The sequence below is a fragment of the Lissotriton helveticus genome, chromosome 3_1, assembly GCF_964261635.1.
Source record: "Lissotriton helveticus chromosome 3_1, aLisHel1.1, whole genome shotgun sequence".
Taxonomy (NCBI): domain Eukaryota; kingdom Metazoa; phylum Chordata; class Amphibia; order Caudata; family Salamandridae; genus Lissotriton; species Lissotriton helveticus.
The window spans coordinates 854,555,960-854,577,226 of record NC_136061.1 but is presented as its reverse complement, the minus strand read 5'-3'; the positions used below and the strand labels follow the sequence as shown (position 1 = coordinate 854,577,226).

The window sequence follows — 21,267 nt, the reverse complement described above, 5'->3', positions numbered from 1 at the left end:
ATTTTAGCTAAACTGAAAACAATGAGCAGATGCAAAAGTTCAAACTTAACATTAGTAACATTCAAGGTAGTGCTTCCTGAGGGGCCCCTCCAGAGTTTGCAACTATTCTATGACCCTGCTATGACCCAAACAGCAGGCTCATAGAATAGCTACAAGTAGACCATAAAGGTCCTGTGAAAAAAAATTTCACTGCAACAAAAAGCAAATTACAGATAAGGAAGGAAGCAGGTGCCAGCCAGACTGGAACTTTCAAAATTACTGACACATTAATGACCCACAAATTAATTGATGGCAGTTGAAGAAGGGCAGGTGTGCTTGCTTTTTTCAACCACCATAATCTACAGTGATAAATAAACCTAATGGGTGGCAGTGAGGATGTACCAGAGGGTGGCATGGGTGTCCCAGAGGGTGGCAGTGGTGAAACAGAGGGTGCTGTGAACCTGTGATGATAAACCAGACGTAGAAACAACATAGTCGCGGCCGTTGCGAGCCGAAAAGTAAGTTCGCAATTGCGAACTTGTCCCAAAATCGGCGCGAACGCGCGCCAACACAAAAAACGGGAAAATCCGCAAATCCGCTAGAGTTCGCGTATCTTCGCGGATTGCGAATCCGTAAATCCGCAATTTCGCGTACGCGAGATCCGCTAGATCCGCCCATGCTTAACTGTGACGACATAAAGTAAACTCTGTGAGGACACAAAGCATGAGATATGATGTGATGGTGTCCTCACCAGTCAGGTAATCGATAATCAGTGAGAAACAGCATGTGCTTAGCCAAAACACTATTAGGAGCTACCCCACGGATTGACGGTAGACATGAACCAGCAAGGAAAGAGGAGTGTGTGGAAGAAGAGCCCGAGGAAATAGGATGGATTCAAATAGTCTCTCACTGCTTTCAGTGATAAATAAACAAACGACTACTAATCTAAAAATTCTAATACTGATCATAGGGGCAAGTTAACTTTGCATCTTAGGAACTCTAGTGAAGAGTAGAGTGGCATGTTAAGTGCCACTGATCACAGGGACATTGTAACACTCTTCAGGTACTCACAGAAACACTTTTGGAACTTTGCCACACTTCACAGTGGCAGGTCCCACCTCAGGGCAAACATGTAGCATGCATCTTGGCGGCCAGGAAATACCACCGACCCATCAAGTCTTGGTAGGAACAGCATTCAAATGCTGGATAATGCTCCTCACTATCACCTCAGTGTTTGGCAGCTGAGTAAGCAGCACCTGCCAATCTGAAAGAATGCACTGCTTGACTTTGGCCCCAACCAACATAGCTGGCGGTCTCTGTCCTGCTGGCGTTTTTTAACCGTAGAGGATCAGAGGCTGCCTTCGGCTCAATGTCCTTTGTGTATTCTAGATCCAAGCCAGATGTGAGAAAAGCTACTCCATAAAAGTGTTTCCTTCTGCCACTGCTGAGTCAAATGTCATTCCCTCACTTTGCTTGGGTGGCTGCCTGGAATTAAATGCTTGTGAATTCTCCCAGACAGAGGAGCGAAAAGAACGAGCTCTGGATGGACACAGTGTAGGGTTCCGAAGCAGCTACTCTCTGAGCTCATTAATCATCATGGCAACCTGGACCACAACATAATTCTAAAGACCATCCTTCCATCACACATCCATCATCTTGTCACACGGCACATCTCAATAAGTAATCACAGTGCTCACAGACCAGGGGTGGGGGTTGAGGAGGTGGTCTGGGGTCCCATTACTGGGGGCTTGGGAAGGTTTACATGAGCATGAAAGAGTCTCTAGACCTAATCCCCGTTGCAACCCCAAAGTTCGTGATCACTGCCACCAGCCAGTAACCTTCATTCAACAAGGAGATGGCACTTTAGTGCCAATGGCAAGTGAGACATTTTGAGGTGCATGAAACACACGAAAGGTGATAGGAGGAATGCTTGCACTTTGTCTAACCACTGTTGATCGCTTGTAGTGAGCCAAAGAACGATGGGTTTAGGATGTTACCCCGAGGGATTACCGATGGCTAGATTTATTACAACCACTGCCCCATCACGTTATGTGTGTTTCATGTATTGCCCTAAGTTGCAGAGTATGCCGGAATGTGGGTCCTGTGCTCTCTGTGCCACTGGAATCAAGTTATACCTGGCTGATGAGCCCTTACCAGGGCAAAACGGATTGTTTGTGTTCCGGTTCAGAGTGTACATTGCCTGGGATTTCGGGCTGGACTGTTCCCATGAGGAGCAGGGTGGAGGCTGATTTGCATGTGGCTGGGTCCAAACTAAGATGATATGGTGGTGGGTAAAAGAAGGAAGGGTGTGGCCCTACCCCAGGCAATTGCCAGTGGTTGGACAAATTGCAAGCATCCCTCCCACCACCTCTTGTGTGTTTCATGTATCACACTTCTGAGGGCCCCTATTGTATCTGCAGCATACCGATGCTATGTAAAGGAACATTGACATCAGTGCACTGGGGATGATCTAGATTTGGGTCTCCTTGGACATGCCAACATGAAAATCAAAGCAGAACATCAGGGAAAAATTGGAAACATCAGAATGAGATACTGGATACACAAACTGTGGCCTTTGTGCTTTCAGGGGATGTTGACAAATTGTAGGACCCACTAAAATCATTGTTCTATTCATAGTCCCCAGAGAGTACGCTGCCACAGGAGAACTGTCCATAGCGAAAAATTAGATTTCTATGTAGGACGGCATCGCACCTCTGAATGTTTGGAGGGGCTGGTGAGGCTCATTCCCAGCTGAGTCTTCTGCGTTCCCGACAGCCTGATGTCCCATCCCTTTAATACTAATACACAGCAGGGGTGCTACGCAGAGACCTCTGGGCGCTAGCCAGGTTGGCCACATGCCCTCCTTTGGTGTGTTGGGATGCGTGAAGTGGCTGCAGCGCTCTGTGCAGGGCCACTGAACCAGTTCAGCATCGAGGCAAAGCTGTAGACTCAGTCGGGTCCATTAGTGTTGCGATAAGTTGGGAAACGGGCAGACTTGATGTCGCTTGTGGTACATTACGGTGCCATTTTCGGTATATTAATGGTTGAATCAATATCCCATAACCAATACAAGTTAAGAAATGAGCAGCAAACACAGAAAGACATAACAATGTGAATTCACCAGTGCTCAGCCGTCTGCACGTATATCTAGAAATTCACAAACTCTCACTCAAGAAGACCCCAGACTAGGGTTACCAGATAACACCACGCCCCTGCACCCCATACTTCGAGTCGTTCCTCCCCTTCACAAAACACTGTAGTCCAAATGTCATGAAATTCCTGGCATGCATTGCATGTAGGTAAAGAAAATCCAGGGCTGGAATCATGGTTCCCCTGAAGCCCCAAGACACCCGATGGTATTCGTGCGCTGTACAATTTTTACTAACATAACATAACATAACATAACATGACATGGAGGCTTCTGGTAGCCTACCCCAGATATATCGCACTCACACCCCTCAACTCAACCTCTTTTGGAGAGTCACACCTGCCTTGGGGTCACTTTCACCCTCCCAAAAAGACAAATGTTTCCCACCAAGTTTAGTTGGATCACTCTCCACACACACTTGAGGTAAGAGGCAGGCCCCGCGAGCTGGGGCGCGTGACGTACCTGTAGTGCTGCTCCTCGCTGCCCAGGGAGAAGTGGTCGTACTGTGAGAAGGCCTCGTTCTGGTCCCAGTCCCGCAGCTGGATCCGCAGGGTGTGGGCGCTGTGTGCAGTGAGCTGGTGCACAAACTCATTGCCCAGCCAGTACTCCCCCGGCGGCGACCCGAAGCCCTAGGAGAGAGGGGGTGAGCATGAGACTTAGAACTGGAGACCCAAGGTAACAGATGAAGGGGCGCCTCACCTACCAGCACCTTTATCTCACTTCCAAATGTGAAAGATGGGCAGAGGTTTGAGGGGAAATCAGTTTGTTTCATTTCTTCTAACAGCAGCAAAAAGCAATGTATAAACAGTTTCCTCATATTTTTTCTCCACATAGTTTGCTCGGTAATCTTTCTTGTACACCTTATCACATGTGTAAAATGATCTACAAGTAACTGGAGCTGGTTTGCATAAACTTTGTATCAATGCATTGCAGTTTTGCACCAATATTTGCATAGAAAAACGACATTTGCATTAAACCGATTGGTGGTGGAATATCTGCATTTTACTAGTGAACTGCATCTGGCAACCAAGCAGTGTATATGTATATATGTCTATATATATGTGTGTATACATATATATATATATATGTATACACACAAATCCAGTGAAACAAATTCTTTGGGCAAGAAAAACACCGGAGCAATGGCCTCTATGAACAAACGTGTTTATTGCAACACTAAGTCCCGACGGGATGAATATTCCTTTCTTGTATGTAAAGATCCAAAAATCCCAGTGTTATACCTTCTTGCAAAAATGCATAAAAATGTCATCAGCCCCCCCTGGAAGACCTATTGCATCTACAAGAGGCAGCTCACTGGAAAACATATCCAAGTATGTGGATCATTTTTTGCAGCCACCGGTCCAATCTCTGCCATCACTTGTATAAGATACAGGTGATTTTCTTAGAATCATTAATTATATCGCCTGGGACAAAAACTACTTACTTATGAGTATGGATGTTAGTAGCTTATATTCGTGTATTCCACAAGATCAGGGCATTGACAAATGTAGATATTTTCTGATGGGAAGATCATTGTCTTTTCTTCTTCACACAGAAATGCTCTTAAAGATTATTCATATCTGCCTCAAAAACAATTTCTTTCTGTTTGATAGCAAGATGTACAGACAAACCCAAGGAACGGTGAAGGGAACTTGCTTCACCCCAGCTTTGCAGGACTCTACCTCGGCTGGTGGGAGAAGCAAGTTGTCAGTAACACCAGACAATTCATTGACCATGTCGTTCTCTGGGTGAGGTATATAGATGACATCTTCTGCATCTGGAGAGGAACTGAAATCCAGGCGCAGAAATTTGTGAACTCACTGAATGATAACTAATTGAACTTGCATTTCACGAGTGAAACCAATACCGCCATTATTGAATTCCTAGATCTTAAATTGGAGATTCAGGATGAGAAAATAACAAGTAAACTATTTAGGATGAGCACGGCTGGCAACACCCTGTTACATGCAAACAGTTGCTACCATACAATTTTAATTTGTAGCATCCTTTTTGGTTAGTTACTTAGGGCCAAAAGGTATTGCAGTATGGAAGAGAGTTATCTGAAAGAAAAAGACACCATGACTCAGGGATTCCTAGCACAAGGTTACAGCAAAGCTATCATTAATCAGGCCACCTCTAACGTTGAAAAACTTAAACACAATGATTTGCTCATTTCCAAAAGCAAAAGGAACAATGAAAAAGAGAATGGGCTCTTCATTACCAACTATAACAGCCAAGCTTGGGAGGTAAAGAAAAGCTTGAAAAGGTTTTGGGAAGTCTTGAGAAGTGATGAGGATCTAAGGGAACATGTAGGAGAATATCCATCTCTTACATTTAGAAAAGCCAAATCCCTATGTGCCTCATTGGGTAGGAGTCTTGAGAATCAAGTTTAAAAATGTACTGATATCCAGGGCTTTTTCACTTGTAACCAGTGTAAAGCTTGAAAATGTAGCACCAGTTGCAAAACAATAAAACTATGCAAAGACAAATCACCACACAAAATCATGAAACATTTGACCTGTAATACTGAGTTTGTTGTTTATGCATTGAAATGTCCCTGTGATAGATTTTATATAGGGAGTACAGTCCATAAGGCCAAAAAGAGGGTACTTGAACATCTTCGGGCCATAAAGAAAAATGACAAGCAATACCCTGTGGCTCATCATTTTAGTACATGCCACAATCAGAATGCTAATATTCTCAAATTCTTCGTCCTTGACTGCATACTCCTTAGAGAAAGAGGAGGCAATAGGACTGTAGAATTAAGAAAACTTGAGTCAAGAATGATTATCAAATACAATACCAGTCTCCAACGGGTCTGAATCTGGACGAAGAAATGTCCGTCCACTTAGGATAGAAATTGCAGTCACAGACGTTCCCATGTTCCAGCTAGATGTTTTTAAAGTTTTTTTTGTTATATGTGAGCATTTTGTGCACTTTTAGTAATGTTTTTACAGTGACTATCTTTGTCTGGTCTATTGCAGATACCAATGTGGGATGCAGAAGAGCTTTAATATCTATCGACACATCCGCTGATGAATTTCTGTCACTTTTGGTGCTGGGTAATTTTTGCTCACTGGAGCAGTACTTGTTGTATTTAAGTAATTCCCTATGATCAAGTCATATTTAGGTAGATGGGGGTGTTTCTTGATTCAATACTTGAGAGTATCACATTTACAGTCTACCCACTTGGGCTGAATTTATTTGAAGGCACTGAATGTAGTATGATGAAAAATACGATTTTGTTCACATCATTGAGTAACAACCACTTAGGTGGAAACCCTAGGAAATGTACACTCTTTGGTGCAGTGATCTTTCTCCGTGAAGAACTAGCTTTGTTACCTATGTATACAACGTGGTAATAGTGCACCATGAGTGACTTAAGTTGGCTCACTTGAGCGAGATTGCGCATATGATGTTGGCGTTATTTTATTTTATACAATTTATAATTTAAGATAACATTCACTATGTTTTATGAAATGCATTTCCCGCAATATGTGTGTATATTATTACTAACTTCATTGACACACGCTATGGCGACCAGCTGAATATGTTTTTCATGTTTATTATAATGCACATGAAATCAGCACTTGTTTCTTTAAAAGAAAGTAAAATGGCACTAAACCTTGCCCGTGAGAAAGTAGTGACGCAACTCCGAAATGCGTTGGGACTTAGTGTTGCAATAAACACGTTTGTTCATAGAGGCCACGGCTCCGGTGTTTTTCTTGCCAAAAGGATTTATTTCACTGGATTTGTGTGGATATTTAGGGGTGGCTACCCTGCCGTGTTGCCCGCCGTAAGAAGAGGCTTGGGTCCAGCCGAACAATTGTGGTGGATATATATATATATATATATATATATATATATATATATATATATATATATATATATATATATATATATATATATATATATATATATATATATATATATATATATATATATATATATATATATATATATATATATATTCACTGAAAAAACCATAGGTTATAGACCATATATAGTTAGGAATTAGCATTTACAAAACCTTGAAAATTCACTGAAAAAACCATAGGTTAGAGACCATATATAGTTAGCTGGACATTTTATTGACATAAAACCAATGAAATTCCATATATAGTTAGTTGCACTAACTATATATCGCGCACCCGCAATCCACTGCTGATGATGTCACATATTACATCATTCATGACATGGTCAGTGACATCACTGAGGACATCACTGATGACATCTCAAATGACATCACTGATGACATCACTGATAACAACATCCAGTGATTTTTTGTTTCTGTAAAGTTTAAATATGTCTTACATATTGAAGAATGAGTGGATGTGTAAGTGTCTGGACGAAGGATTTAGTAGGTGCATGACTGACTGTAGGAAGGTGGCTACCTGACTATGGTTACCCCAGATTTTTTGCCTGTGTTTAGCTGGTTTTTTGACTTAGTTGACCTGGGTCCCTGCTAATCAGGGCCCCAGGCCATCTGCTCTCTCTGAAAAATGGATTCCATGTACCCTAGGTACATACCACAATTGGAAATGAACTCCTTGTCAGCCCCTGTATAATGCACTATAGGTGCCCAGGGCATAGGGGCCACCAAGGCCTACCAGGGGCTGCAGCATATCTTTTGCCACCCCTGGCTGGTTCTTAAATTGACACAACTGGCTGATCACTCAGCTGGGGTAAGGTGGTGTAATCACCCCTTACTTAGATATAGTATACCTATATCTAAACCTATATCTGGACACATATAAACCTGTGAGCCACTCCTATGGAAGGCCTCATCAATCCTGGAGGCAGAGTGCGTGGTTTAATGTGAGATGGAGCTCTAGCATGAGCTGAGCCTGTCTGCAGCTGTCGGGAACAACTCCCTAAGCTGTTTCAGGATAATGCCATACCATATACTCTTAAGTGCCTTATAATCCTCGCGGTTATATAGCAACTCTGGTTTGGCTTTATCAAAACATGTCGTGTAAGGTGTCATACGATTTGGAATACTATCCCCTCGCCAGTTCTGGCGACGGGGATAGCATTCCACCCCTCTAGAGGGGTAAGACATGTTCCTTTACTTTAATGCGGTTAATTTCGAAAAGGGCCTTAGATCCACAAAATGGATGCCTCTGCCACAGACCAGAGTCTGGACCCCTGCAGCTGACCGAAACTTAGCAAATGGGGCCTGGACAAAGGGTTTCCTGCCACAGGAGGGTGTCACCACCCTCCAGACAGGAGATAGTGGATTGTAGCAGGGAGGTCTGAAAGAAACCAGACACTGCCTGGGGCGCACAAGGCTGCCCCTTGCATAATCCGGCCAAACCGGTTCTGGGGCACTCCAGCCCTCGTGCCAGGGCGGCCTGGATCAAAGGAAAGGGGTGTATCCACCCCCTTCCTGGGTCCCACCCATAGGGGGGGACCTAGCAGGTAATCACGCCCCCCAGATTCGAATAAGAGTGGGAGCAGTGCCAATGCACATCAGATTTCCTGGAAGAAACATTAGAAACGAAACTCTGGACCCTTGGACCTCCATCTCAACGTGGAAGCCCGAAGAATCTCCCTTGTGGTCAAGGAGTGACCACCCTGCAGCAGCAGGCACCATCCAGCCCTCGACGTCTACTTAGTTGCAGTTCCCGCCGGAACTCGAGCGACTGAGATCGACGAGATCAAGCTTGCCTGCCTTCCAACAGCCCGATCCACAGTCCCTGCAGAGCTGAGACCCGTGGAGGCGACCGGAAGCGTGGGGCACGCCATCTTGAATTGACCACGAGACGCTGACCGTGCAGCCCACGAGTGACCCTCGAAGCTGTGCACCGGGGTTTGAGAAGCCCCCACCCTGAGCTACTCTTGAGCCGAAGTTCAGCCCTCCACACTCGACGAGTGCTGCGTGGGGCCCTTCTGCTCCATTTGGCTCAACGCGTTGGCCCGGTCACTTGCCAGCCGGCTAGTGGTCCCTGTGCCGACGAAACTACAAAGAAGACTCGTGAATCTGGTTGCTCCAGATCCACACCAGCTCCCCTGAAAAGGAGCCCCCACTCTGACCTTCCTGGTTTGAGTGAGAAGCAATCACCCGGTTCCGCGTGGATTGCTCTTACCAAGTGTTGTTTGCTCCAAACTTGAAGCCGACAGCGCCGACGGTGAGAGCCTGCGTGGGACAGATCGTGACTTGCTCCTGGACGTTGCAGATGCCCCAGAGCCCACGTGACAGCGGAGAGAAGCTCCTCGACGACCACCTGATTGCGCCCGACATTGCCTGGTTCCGTCCTGGTTCCACCCTGGTCACTGCTGAGTGACCCAGACTCTGTCCCCTCTGCTTTCAGGTACCCTTCGACTTGAGTCCACCCTTGGACTCCACCGGACACTTCATCTTCAACCTGCATGCAGCCCTTTCAGCTTCAAGCACCAAGAGCCTGCGTGTCAAAACCCGACGCCACTTCGACCCTGTGCACCCACTTCCTGTGGGTGAGGTAACTTTGCTCCGCCGGTGTTCCCACACTGGCGCACATCTCTAGGGTCTGTGTGTTAAGTTTTGTTCCTCTAGGTCCAGCGGAAGTGTCCTTAAACTTTAACTTTATAACTTTTACGCACCATTGGTTAACATTGGTGCATGCGTGCGCTTTCCGCACATCTCCCGAATCCCGAGGGCCATTCCCGACTTCAGCATTGCTTGTCCTGACTGCTCCCAGCGATTCCCTAGGCCCTAGGCCTAACCACTGCTCGATTGGTATCTCTTATACCACTTGTTTAGTATATGGTTTGAGTGGCCACCCGCCCTCATCCATAATTGTGCAACTTGTATGTTTAAACAGTGCTTTTGATTTAACGCTTGTGCCCCTTTATTCATAAAGAATACTGGGGATTGTTTTTAGTAATAAACACATATATTTTTATAATATATACTTGTGTGGTGTCCTTTCATTTGATATTACAGGATTGTATGTGGTAAAACAGCTCGCTTAACACGACCTCTTAAGTTAAGCCTTTAGGCTGCTTAGTCCATGCTACCCCTAGGATAGCTTGTCTAATAAGGTTGACTTACAACCAGACACCATAAGGGATTGTTTGGTCTGATAATAGGTGGTTCCAGAATTGGAAACATCACCTATCAGGCCAACTTCTCACATTGGTGAGCAGCGGTGCGGATTTGAGCTTGCTGTTGTTTTACCATTGCAATCTTTTATCAAATTGAAAGATCACATCAAGTACCTCTAGGTACATATAAATCAAAAGCTTAGCATATTAAGTTCTACTGAACTTAGTAGTTGTAGATTAAAGGGATTAGCACACCCTGACTACAACTCACTAGTAAGGTACAGTAGGGAAACACTTAGTGTAGGTAGGTGCATCACTTACACCACACTAGAGTCATGTCTGACACAGGAAAAGCCTCAGGGTCTACTCCTGTGACAGTTGACCTTACCCAGGCAACTTTCAGTTATGACAAACTAACCCGAAAAGACTTGGTTGCCTTGTGCAAATCAAGAGGGTTAAAAAGGGGCAGAAGTCCCACCTGCCAAATCCTGGTAGCCATCCTAGAGCAGGATGACTTAGAAAGGGCAAAGGAAGCTTCCCTAGAAACAGGAAATGGAGGGAACCCCCCTGTAACTGATCCCCCTCAGGAGGAAGATGAGGAAGAAGAAGAGGAGGAGGAGGACTCAGAAGTTGAGGACCCAGAAGATCAGGATCAGAGGGGTAGCCAGGTCCCAGTTGCCAGGCTTAGCCAGGCCAACTTAGACCTACTGGGGAATGGAGAGGGCCAGCACCTCCCCAGATCCCACCATGTTATTCTCCCAGGCAACAGAAGAGTGAGATCTCCCTCAGGGGACTCTCATATTTCTAGTGCCTCCAGAGAATCACAGAGAGGCATGACTGCTTCTCAAAAGCTAGAGCATAGGGCCAGAATGAGGGCTGTCAAACTCCAAATAGAGAGGGAGGAGGTAGCCTTGGCTCAAGCTAGACTTGCCTTGGCAAGAGAGCAGAAATTGTGTGGCTTAAATGCCACTGGTGGCAGCAATATTCCTAAAGAGAAACCCAGGTCCTATGATAGTAGAAACCTGACAAAGATTGTGCCCCCCTACAAGGAAGGGGATGACATCCACAAGTGGATAACTGCTCTTGAGAGAGCCTGCATGGTACAGCAGGTTCCTGAGGAACAGTGGGCAGCAATCTTATGGTACTCCTTTTCAGAGAAAGGGAGAGATAAGCTCCTCACTGTTAGACATGAGGATGCAAACAATTACAAAGTCCTGAAGAGTGTCCTAATAGATGGGTTTGGCTTAACCACTGAACAGTACAGGTTGAAGTTCAGAGACACCCAGAAGACACAGACTCAGGACTGGACTGATTTTGTTGATTGTGCAACTAAGGCTCTGGAGGGTTGGCTACATGGCAGCAAAGTACATGACTTTACAGGATTGTATAATTTGATTATGAGGGAGCAGATCCTAAGTAATTGTCAGAACCAGCTCTTACACCAGCACCTGGTGGACTCTGATCTGACCTCTCCCCAAGAATTGGGAAAGAAGGCAGACAAGTGGGTCAGAACCAGGATTAGGCCTAAGAATCAGGACAGTAACCAGAAGAAGGAGTCTACCAAGCCTCAAGATAAGGGTGGGGATAAAAATAAAGAAAAGACTTCCCCAGGGCCCCAAAACTCCAAGAATGGGGGTGGGTCCCAAGACACTTCTTCAACAGAGAAAAAGCCTTATTGTTATGCCTGTAAACAGGTGGGGCATTACAAAACAGACAACTGTTGTCCCAAGAATAACAATAAAGAGAATATACCTCCAAAGCCAGCTCCAACACCTCCTGTTACTGTCAGCAGTAATCCCCCAGGAAGTGGGAGCACACCCAGGAATCTGGGTGGGTTTACTTTTGGAGCCCAGGAGGACCCTGGCCTATCCAGGTCCCCCTCCCCAAATGATCTTGTTTATGAGACTGGCAGGGGGTTTGCCAACTTCTCTGATTGCCCAAATACTTTGAGCAAATATAGACAAGAACCCATCATCAATGGTTTGAAAGTTGAAGCTTTTAGAGACACAGGGGCTAGCATCACCATGGTGGCTGACTGTATAGTCCCCTCTAAGCAAATTTTACCAGGTGCCACATACCAGGTAACAAACATTGATGGCATCAAAACCAATCATCCCATGGCAGTAGTAAGTCTCAGCTGGGGAGGTGTCATTGGCCCAAAGAGAGTGGCCGTGTCATCAAACTTGCCTGTAGACTGCCTACTTGGTAATGATTTGGAAATCTCAGCCTGGGCTGAGGTTGAACAGGAAGTCCATTCTAGAATGGTAAATTCCAATGGAAAGGTTAGTGGGGCTGTAATGGCTACTGCCCCAATCCAAGATGTCCTTCCTGAAAAGGTTGGTAGGGCTGAGAAACTCTCTGCCCCATCTCTAGCAAAAGCTCTTCCTGAACAGAATAGCAAAGCTGTTAGGATAACAGCAGAAACCCAAACTGAGTCTCCTCCTGAAAAGGTTGGTGGGGCTGTGATGGCCACAGCCCAAACTCAAACTGATATGTGTGTTGTGAAGCCTGAAATGATGGATAACTCCACACAAACTGAGAGCATGGAGGAGGAAGAGAAATCTCCCCCTCACCAGACTTTAGGACAGGATCAGCCTCCTCAGGGAACTGATCTTACCCCTGATGAAGGAACTGCCCCAGAGGTGGTTGGGCCTAGCCTGACAGAACCTCTGATGTCAGTGGACCCTTCTCAGGTGGGACCCAGTCTGAAGCAGGTAACCTGCCCCTCTCTACCTTGCCTTTGCCAGCCCAGGGCTGTAGAGGACAAGAAGGACAGTGAGACCCAGAGGCCCCCCTGTCAAATAAAGCACCCCCATCAACAGATTAGGGGCACCAAACCTAGTAGCCCTAGTGAGGTGAAAACTTTAAAAACTCCTGAGGGAGCCCCCTTAAAAACAGTTAGGGACCTCCCACAGATGGATTCTGTTGGGCACAGCCAAACCTGGGACCCAAAGGGCCCAAACCTGAACTGTCCCTCCAGCAAGCCAAACAGAGGGACCCAGCCTCCAGCTTTAGGTAGCCAGAGGCTGACCCTGAGAGCACAGTGCAACTCAGTTAAAGAAAGAAAGGCACACATGGTGGAAGATAATTGGAGGAAGCTAAGCCCTAAATTAGTAGAGCCTCACTTCAATACTCCATATCCAAACCAGCCTTTAACTTTGCATAAACACACCCAAGGTAGTGATTCCCTATGGTGGAGACCCTCTAATACCCAAAGGGTGAGGGACTGCTTAGTGGACCATGAGACAGGGGGTACCCATGCTAGTGCAGGTACTTCCTTATATGGCCACTCAGGCAATATAGGCTTACCTGGCCAAGGATAGCCTTATCTTCTTTCGTTTGGGGGGGGGGGGGTTATGTAGGAAGGTGGCTACCTGACTATGGTTACCCCAGATTTTTTGCCTGTGTTTAGCTGGTTTTTTGACTTAGTTGACCTGGGTCCCTGCTAATCAGGGCCCCAGGCCATCTGCTCTCTCTGAAAAATGGATTCCATGTACCCTAGGTACATACCACAATTGGAAATGGACTCCTTGTCAGCCCCTGTATAATGCACTATAGGTGCCCAGGGCATAGGGGCCACCAAGGCCTACCAGGGGCTGCAGCATATCTTTTGCCACCCCTGGCTGGTTCTTAAATTGACACAACTGGCTGATCACTCAGCTGGGGTAAGGTGGTGTAATCACCCCTTACTTAGATATAGTATACCTATATCTAAACCTATATCTGGACACATATAAACCTGTGAGCCACTCCTATGGAAGGCCTCATCAATCCTGGAGGCAGAGTGCGTGGTTTAATGTGAGATGGAGCTCTAGCATGAGCTGAGCCTGTCTGCAGCTGTCGGGAACAACTCCCTAAGCTGTTTCAGGATAATGCCATACCATATACTCTTAAGTGCCTTATAATCCTCGCGGTTATATAGCAACTCTGGTTTGGCTTTATCAAAACATGTCGTGTAAGGTGTCATACGATTTGGAATACTATCCCCTCGCCAGTTCTGGTGACGGGGATAGCATTCCACCCCTCTAGAGGGGTAAGACATGTTCCTTTACTTTAATGCGGTTAATTTCGAAAAGGGCCTTAGATCCACAAAATGGATGCCTCTGCCACAGACCAGAGTCTGGACCCCTGCAGCTGACCGAAACTCAGCAAATGGGGCCTGGACAAAGGGTTTCCTGCCACAGGAGAGTGTCACCACCCTCCAGACAGGAGATAGTGGATTGTAGCAGGGAGGTCTGAAAGAAACCAGACACTGCCTGGGGCGCACAAGGCTGCCCCTTGCATAATCCGGCCAAACCGGTTCTGGGGCACTCCAGCCCTCGTGCCAGGGCGGCCTGGATCAAAGGAAAGGGGTGTATCCACCCCCTTCCTGGGTCCCACCCATAGGGGGGGACCTAGCAGGTAATCACGCCCCCCAGATTCGAATAAGAGTGGGAGCAGTGCCAATGCACATCAGATTTCCTGGAAGAAACATTAGAAACGAAACTCTGGACCCTTGGACCTCCATCTCAATGTGGAAGCCCGAAGAATCTCCCTTGTGGTCAAGGAGTGACCACCCTGCAGCAGCAGGCACCATCCAGCCCTCGACGTCTACTTAGTTGCAGTTCCCGCCGGAACTCGAGCGACTGAGATCGACGAGATCAAGCTTGCCTGCCTTCCAACAGCCCGATCCACAGTCCCTGCAGAGCTGAGACCCGTGGAGGTGACCGGAAGCGTGGGGCACGCCATCTTGAATTGACCACGAGACGCTGACCGTGCAGCCCACGAGTGACCCTTGAAGCTGTGCACCGGGGTTTGAGAAGCCCCCACCCTGAGCTACTCTTGAGCCGAAGTTCAGCCCTCCACACTCGACGAGTGCTGCGTGGGGCCCTTCTGCTCCATTTGGCTCAACGCGTTGGCCCGGTCACTTGCCAGCCGGCTAGTGGTCCCTGTGCCGACGAAACTACAAAGAAGACTCGTGAATCTGGTTGCTCCAGATCCACACCAGCTCCCCTGAAAAGGAGCCCCCACTCTGACCTTCCTGGTTCGAGTGAGAAGCAATCACCCGCTTCCGCGTGGATTGCTCTTACCAAGTGTTGTTTGCTCCAAACTTGAAGCCGACAGCGCCGACGGTGAGAGCCTGCGTGGGACAGATCGTGACCTGCTCCTGGACGTCGCAGATGCCCCAGAGCCCACGTGACAGCGGAGAGAAGCTCCTCGACGACCACCTGATTGCGCCCGACATTGCCTGGTTCCGTCCTGGTTCCACCCTGGTCACTGCTGAGTGACCCAGACTCTGTCCCCTCTGCTTTCAGGTACCCTTCGACTTGAGTCCACCCTTGGACTCCACCGGACACTTCATCTTCAACCTGCCTGCAGCCCTTTCAGCTTCAAGCACCAAGAGCCTGCGTGTCAAAACCCGACGCCACTTCGACCCTGTGCACCCACTTCCTGTGGGTGAGGTAACTTTGCTCCGCCGGTGTTCCCACACTGGCGCACATCTCTAGGGTCTGTGTGTTAAGTTTTGTTCCTCTAGGTCCAGCGGAAGTGTCCTTAAACTTTAACTTTATAACTTTTACGCACCATTGGTTAACATTGGTGCATGCGTGCGCTTTCCGCACATCTCCCGAATCCCGAGGGCCATTCCCGACTTCAGCATTGCTTGTCCTGACTGCTCCCAGCGATTCCCTAGGCCCTAGGCCTAACCACTGCTCGATTGGTATCTCTTATACCACTTGTTTAGTATATGGTTTGAGTGGCCACCCGCCCTCATCCATAATTGTGCAACTTGTATGTTTAAACAGTGCTTTTGATTTAACACTTGTGCCCCTTTATTCATAAAGAATACTGGGGATTGTTTTTAGTAATAAACACATATATTTTTATAATATATACTTGTGTGGTGTCCTTTCATTTGATATTACAGGATTGTATGTGGTAAAACAGCTCGCTTAACACGACCTCTTAAGTTAAGCCTTTAGGCTGCTTAGTCCATGCTACCCCTAGGATAGCTTGTCTAATAAGGTTGACTTACAACCAGACACCATAAGGGATTGTTTGGTCTGATAATAGGTGGTTCCAGAATTGGAAACATCCCCTATCAGGCCAACTTCTCACACTGACTGTATGAGTGAGTGATTAAATGTGTCTCACTGAGTGCATGGGTTAGTGACTAAACTGTCTTAATTTGTGCATCATTATGTCTGTTGTTCTGTAAACTGCTGCATGTGTTGATCAGTAGCTATATGAGTAACTATATGGGTTATTGATTGATTGCCCAAGTATTTGTATGGGAGACTGAGTGTGTGTGTGGCTAGCTGGGAGGTGTGTGACTCTGTGCAGATCAATGTGTACTTGTATCAATGATTGTATAAGAAGGTAAGTATGTGTTAGTATATGTTTGAAAATGTAAGGTGCTCTATGTTTAACTGTATAGACAAGAAAATGGAAGTGTCATTGATTCTTTACAGGACTGACTAGGTGTGTGAGTAACTCCATGGATGAGTGGCAGACTGTGAGTGTCTGTATAGGTGTATGAGTGCATATGATAGTGTTGTAAAGATGAGTGATTGTATGTATGAATGATTGTATGGGTGAATGAGTGAAGGTGTGTGTAGACGTAGCAATCAGTGAGTGCGTACGTAGTAACTAGTATTGGTGTGTCAATGGTTTCAAAAATTATACTCTGTATTTAACACTGGGTGAAACAGAGGTTATATTAAAATGTGAGGAGATGCATTGTATTGTCACATGAATGATATCATCAGTGATGTGGTCATTGATGTCAAATGAGATGTCATCAGTGATGTCATCAGTGATGTCATTTGAGATGTCATCAGTGATGTCATCAGTGATGTCACTGACCATGTCATGAATGATGTAATATGTGACAACATCAGCAGTGGATTGCGGGTGCGCGATATATAGTTAGTGCAACTAACAATATATGGAATTTCATTGGTTTTATGTCAATAAAATGTCCAGCTAACTATATATGGTCTCTAACCTATGGTTTTTTCAGTGAATTTTCAAGGTTTTGTAAATGCCAATTCCTAACTATATATGGTCTATAACCTATGGTTTTCAGTGAATTTCAATGGTTTTTTAATAGCAAATATCATAAGCTGTCGAATGTCAAGTACGTGGTAAGTAAAAACATTTTCGTGTTTATGCACACTGATCTGCTTTGAATGCTGCCCCCCACCCCTCATTTCTATTAGGAGTACTCTCTCTTTGCAGATAGTGAAGGGTAGTTAACGCAGGCCTTTGCCCCCGTTGTAATCCGTCGTGCCTGCTTCTCTCTCCATTTGATTGATTGTTCTCTTTGGTTCATTCTCTATTTACAAACAAGCACAGAGTCGCAATACTCTGTTTAGTCTTTGCAGATAGCGAAAAATCGTGTAAAAAAACAAAAGGAATCGAGCAAAATCAGTAGGCCACTAATGGGATCTCTTTTTGACCTCGCTAAAATAGAAACATTAGGAACAACCTGTTGAAAATAGCAATGTGTATGTACATAAGCGGCGTTCATTTGTGTTCACAGTACCCCTTGTTGATTGTTTGAATCGAGCATTGAATTGTTCGAAGTTGGTTCTCTTAAGGATCTTCTCTGCCTGCAAACAAGGAAGAATAGGAATATTCTCTCTCCCTTTGCAGATAGTGAAGGGTAGGTAACGCAAGCCTTTAACACGTCGTACCTATTTCATTCCTCATTGATTGATTGATTGTCCGAACATTGACTGTTTGGGAATTAGTTCTTTTTGGAGGTATTCCCTGTTTGCAAATAAACGTAGGAAAATCTTTACAAGTAGTAAAAGGGTAGGTAATGCGGACCTTTCTCCCCCGTTGTAATCTGTCATGCCTATCTACTCCCCACTGATTGATGCACCTGTTTCACCCGGACCATTTACTAGAGATATCTGGCCCAACAAGAGAGCACCCCTAGTGAAAAGGACATATGCAATAATAACGAAGTGATCACTGTATCCTGTTAACAGAAACTTTAGCATGAAACAACCTGGAAAGAAAAGAATAGGAAAACGAAAATCAGTAGGCCACTGATTAACTTTTTATTAAATAACAAACAAAGAAACGATAACAATACGTAATGATAAAACCTATTATTGTCCTAGAAACAAGAAACGTTAGAAGTAAGCCCGTAATAAGAAACCTGAAAACATTGCCCCTCACTGCCCCAAAACGTGTCTGTCCCACCGCCTGCCACGGCCAAATAACGGCAAACTGGGAAAGATAGAAGTCAGCAGACATCCGCCCCATTCTAGAAACTTCCAAAGGGCAACAGGTTTTCGGCTACGCCCAGCCGGAAACAACACATATAAGGCGTGTCCTGCTGCCACGCCTCGGAGATCATCACGTAGGGTGTAGCCGGAGGAGAGGCCGAGGCCGAGGCCAGCGGGACCCGGCCAGGGGGATTGACAACGCTGGAGAGTTGCAGGGGGGGGAATGTCCGTGTCCTCGACCCTCCCCTCTCTCTCCCAGTCCGGCCGCGGTGGCCCTTGACAGTTTCAGGTAGTCCCGCCACATTCTCTACCAGTCCGGCCACCAACGGCCGGGGCCGATGGGATCCGGCTGCAGCCGATAAACCAAGGAACCCGTTCATGGGGCCAGAGCAAGGGGCGTCCGGCCGACATCCACCGGAAGCCCGGCCCGAAGACGGACGGGACACTTCTTCTTTCTTGAATAATGGCTGCGACAACACTGGGGGGGGATGTCTTGCACATGCCTCCGACCCCCCCCCCTCTCGTCCTCATCGCCTGGTCCGGCCATAACAAATCTCAAGCGAGACGCCGTGGGGTGCACTGGGAGGGAGAGACGGTGCGAACAGGCCTCTCCCGCCTCCCCAGTGGAGGCTTCCCACCTGCACCCTCAGCGCTCCAGGCGCCCGGAAAAGGGTTCTTCCACTGTGGCGATGCTGCAACGTCTCGCCCGGCAGGGTGGAGCCCGTCCGCTCATTTGACCCCGCGATCGCCAGTAGCTACCAAACTCTCAAAATGGCGATTGACGTGGCAAGAGCATAAAGAAATGGCCCGGTCACTGGCTGACTCCACCACAGTAGTCCTCCACGACCTTGAAGATTCTAGAGGAGCCGCGGGAGTCTCCGACCCCCGCAGACACCCCCGATGGGGAATGACTGCCATGATCGCCCGTGGAGTGACGAAACTGTATCCGCGGGACGTCGGCGCTCCCATGCTGGCGCCAGCCTCACTTTGAATTACTAGAATCCTGCAAACCTCAGTTCCGGTGAAAGCACACTGTGACCCGGTAGGAAAAATTGTTGCACCCCCTCCCCTTTTTGACTGATAGTTCAAACCACCGATCCTTTCCTTTGCCCTTTTACCAGAACTTTGGACTGCCTCCCCCTCTTTTACATTTTCTAGAGAAAACAAAACATTAACCACTACATTAGCATAGCAGTTGACACCAGAACTGTTTTCAAATTGAACACCAACAACATCTTCAACAGAATCCTTTTTGTTTCTGCTGTGACCCTGCTACAGCACAGGCATTGTCCCCAGCAGTAATTCTGCAATGCCGGTAAGAATACCTGTAGTGCCTACTGGACTCACTCACCCCCGCGGCGCCCCACGCCGTTATTTGCTGGGCGGCAACTTACTAGACATCACCTTTGTGCCATCTAGATTTCAGCGCGTTCTGCTGCCTTGGAACTATTCGCACAACAGACTGCTACTGACGACCCACCCCCAGGCAACATCTTCTGAATTTTCATAATTTGAAAGAACTAGTAACATGTCCTCATCAGGAATTTCCTCATGAAAAGTCTGCAATGATGATTCTTGTAACTCTATGGTCTCCAAACATTCGATAAATTCGCCATCAAGAGATTGATCAAAAAAATCATTAAAGTCATCTCCTCGTTGTGAGAAAATTTCATTATTGGTGCTGTCAATTTCAATAAATGTATTGCATAATTCAAAAGAAATTGCCACGGTCTCTTCGTTGTTTAAATGTTTTTGCTGTTTTTGTTTTGTTGTATATATTTATAAGTTATTAAAGTTTTATAATCCTACTACTTTGTTGGAGTGCTATATATTTTTAATGTGACACATAAATGTAAAAACTTTGATGTACAAAGAGTCATCCCTGGAATCTTCCGCTTCAGGCTCGGTCCCCTCCCCAATCACAATACAGGATGGTTTTCAGATAGTAGGAACACGTGTGGTGTGACGGATCTCATCGGGTGTGGGCCTTGATCTACTATAACTCCTTTGAAGAGGGGTGATTCTTTACAGCTGGGGCCATAAACTACATCTGCAGGGCTAGCTGATAGCCTGGACAATCGGACACAGAGGAAGAGGAGTGTCAGAGGGTGCGGTAGTGAATAGGGCGAAAGGGAGGTGTCGGGCGGGCACAGAGTGTGATTCTCAGGGAAGAGGAGCGCAGATGGGGAGAGGTTTATTGCCCATGCATAACACAGAGAGCGGGGGTGACCAGTGCCTGGGGAAGATGCTTGCGAGGGTGGGGAGCCATGCTACGAATCGACAGCGTGCAGAGAGTGGGTCTGGTCAAGGCATCTAAAATGGCTGCCGTGCACGACAAAAGTGTGGCATTTCAAAAAAGGCAAGATGGCGCAAACAATGTTTTTCAACACTTCCTCATTTCCTTCGAATCGAACGTTAACAGACGTTGGTGCATATTACCAAAGTTAAGCGATATTTATCGCTAACGATGCTTACCAACGAATTTTTTACCGCTAAGCATCGTCAGAAATTATCGAAGATAAACCTTGCTATTATCAAGGTTTATCGCAAATGCGATAAAAAACGACCGCAATGCATTAATATCGCTGAAAACTCAGCGATATTCATGCATTACCGAGCTAATGCTCTTAGCCATGTTATCCACCTCCCATTGGATAACATGGCTAAGAACTGCTCAGGGCAGGTGTTAGTTTTTGGAGATATTCGCGCTTAGCGCGAATATCTCCAAAAGTTGGTAATAGGAGATATATATCTTGCATGTTGTAATGCAAATTATTGTGGTATATGGAACTCATACCATAATCTCTCAGGAAAGCAGAAACTGATCCTTTTGGGACCGCCTGAGAAGGCCTAGGGGGTGAGGGGTACTCTACTTTGCCCCCTTTTCACGTTCCG

The 21,267-nt window shown here is 46.5% G+C and overlaps 1 protein-coding gene across 1 annotated transcript in view; it reads right to left on the bottom strand.

Moving 5' to 3' along the window:
- LOC144823037 (angiopoietin-2-like) overlaps positions 1-21,267 on the bottom strand; it is a 269,613-nt gene that overhangs the window by 24,439 nt on the left and 223,907 nt on the right. The window contains exon 7 of the mRNA XM_078681180.1: positions 3,590-3,756. Coding sequence (XP_078537306.1) covers positions 3,590-3,756 — 167 coding nt within the window. The remainder of the gene's footprint in view (positions 1-3,589; positions 3,757-21,267) is intronic.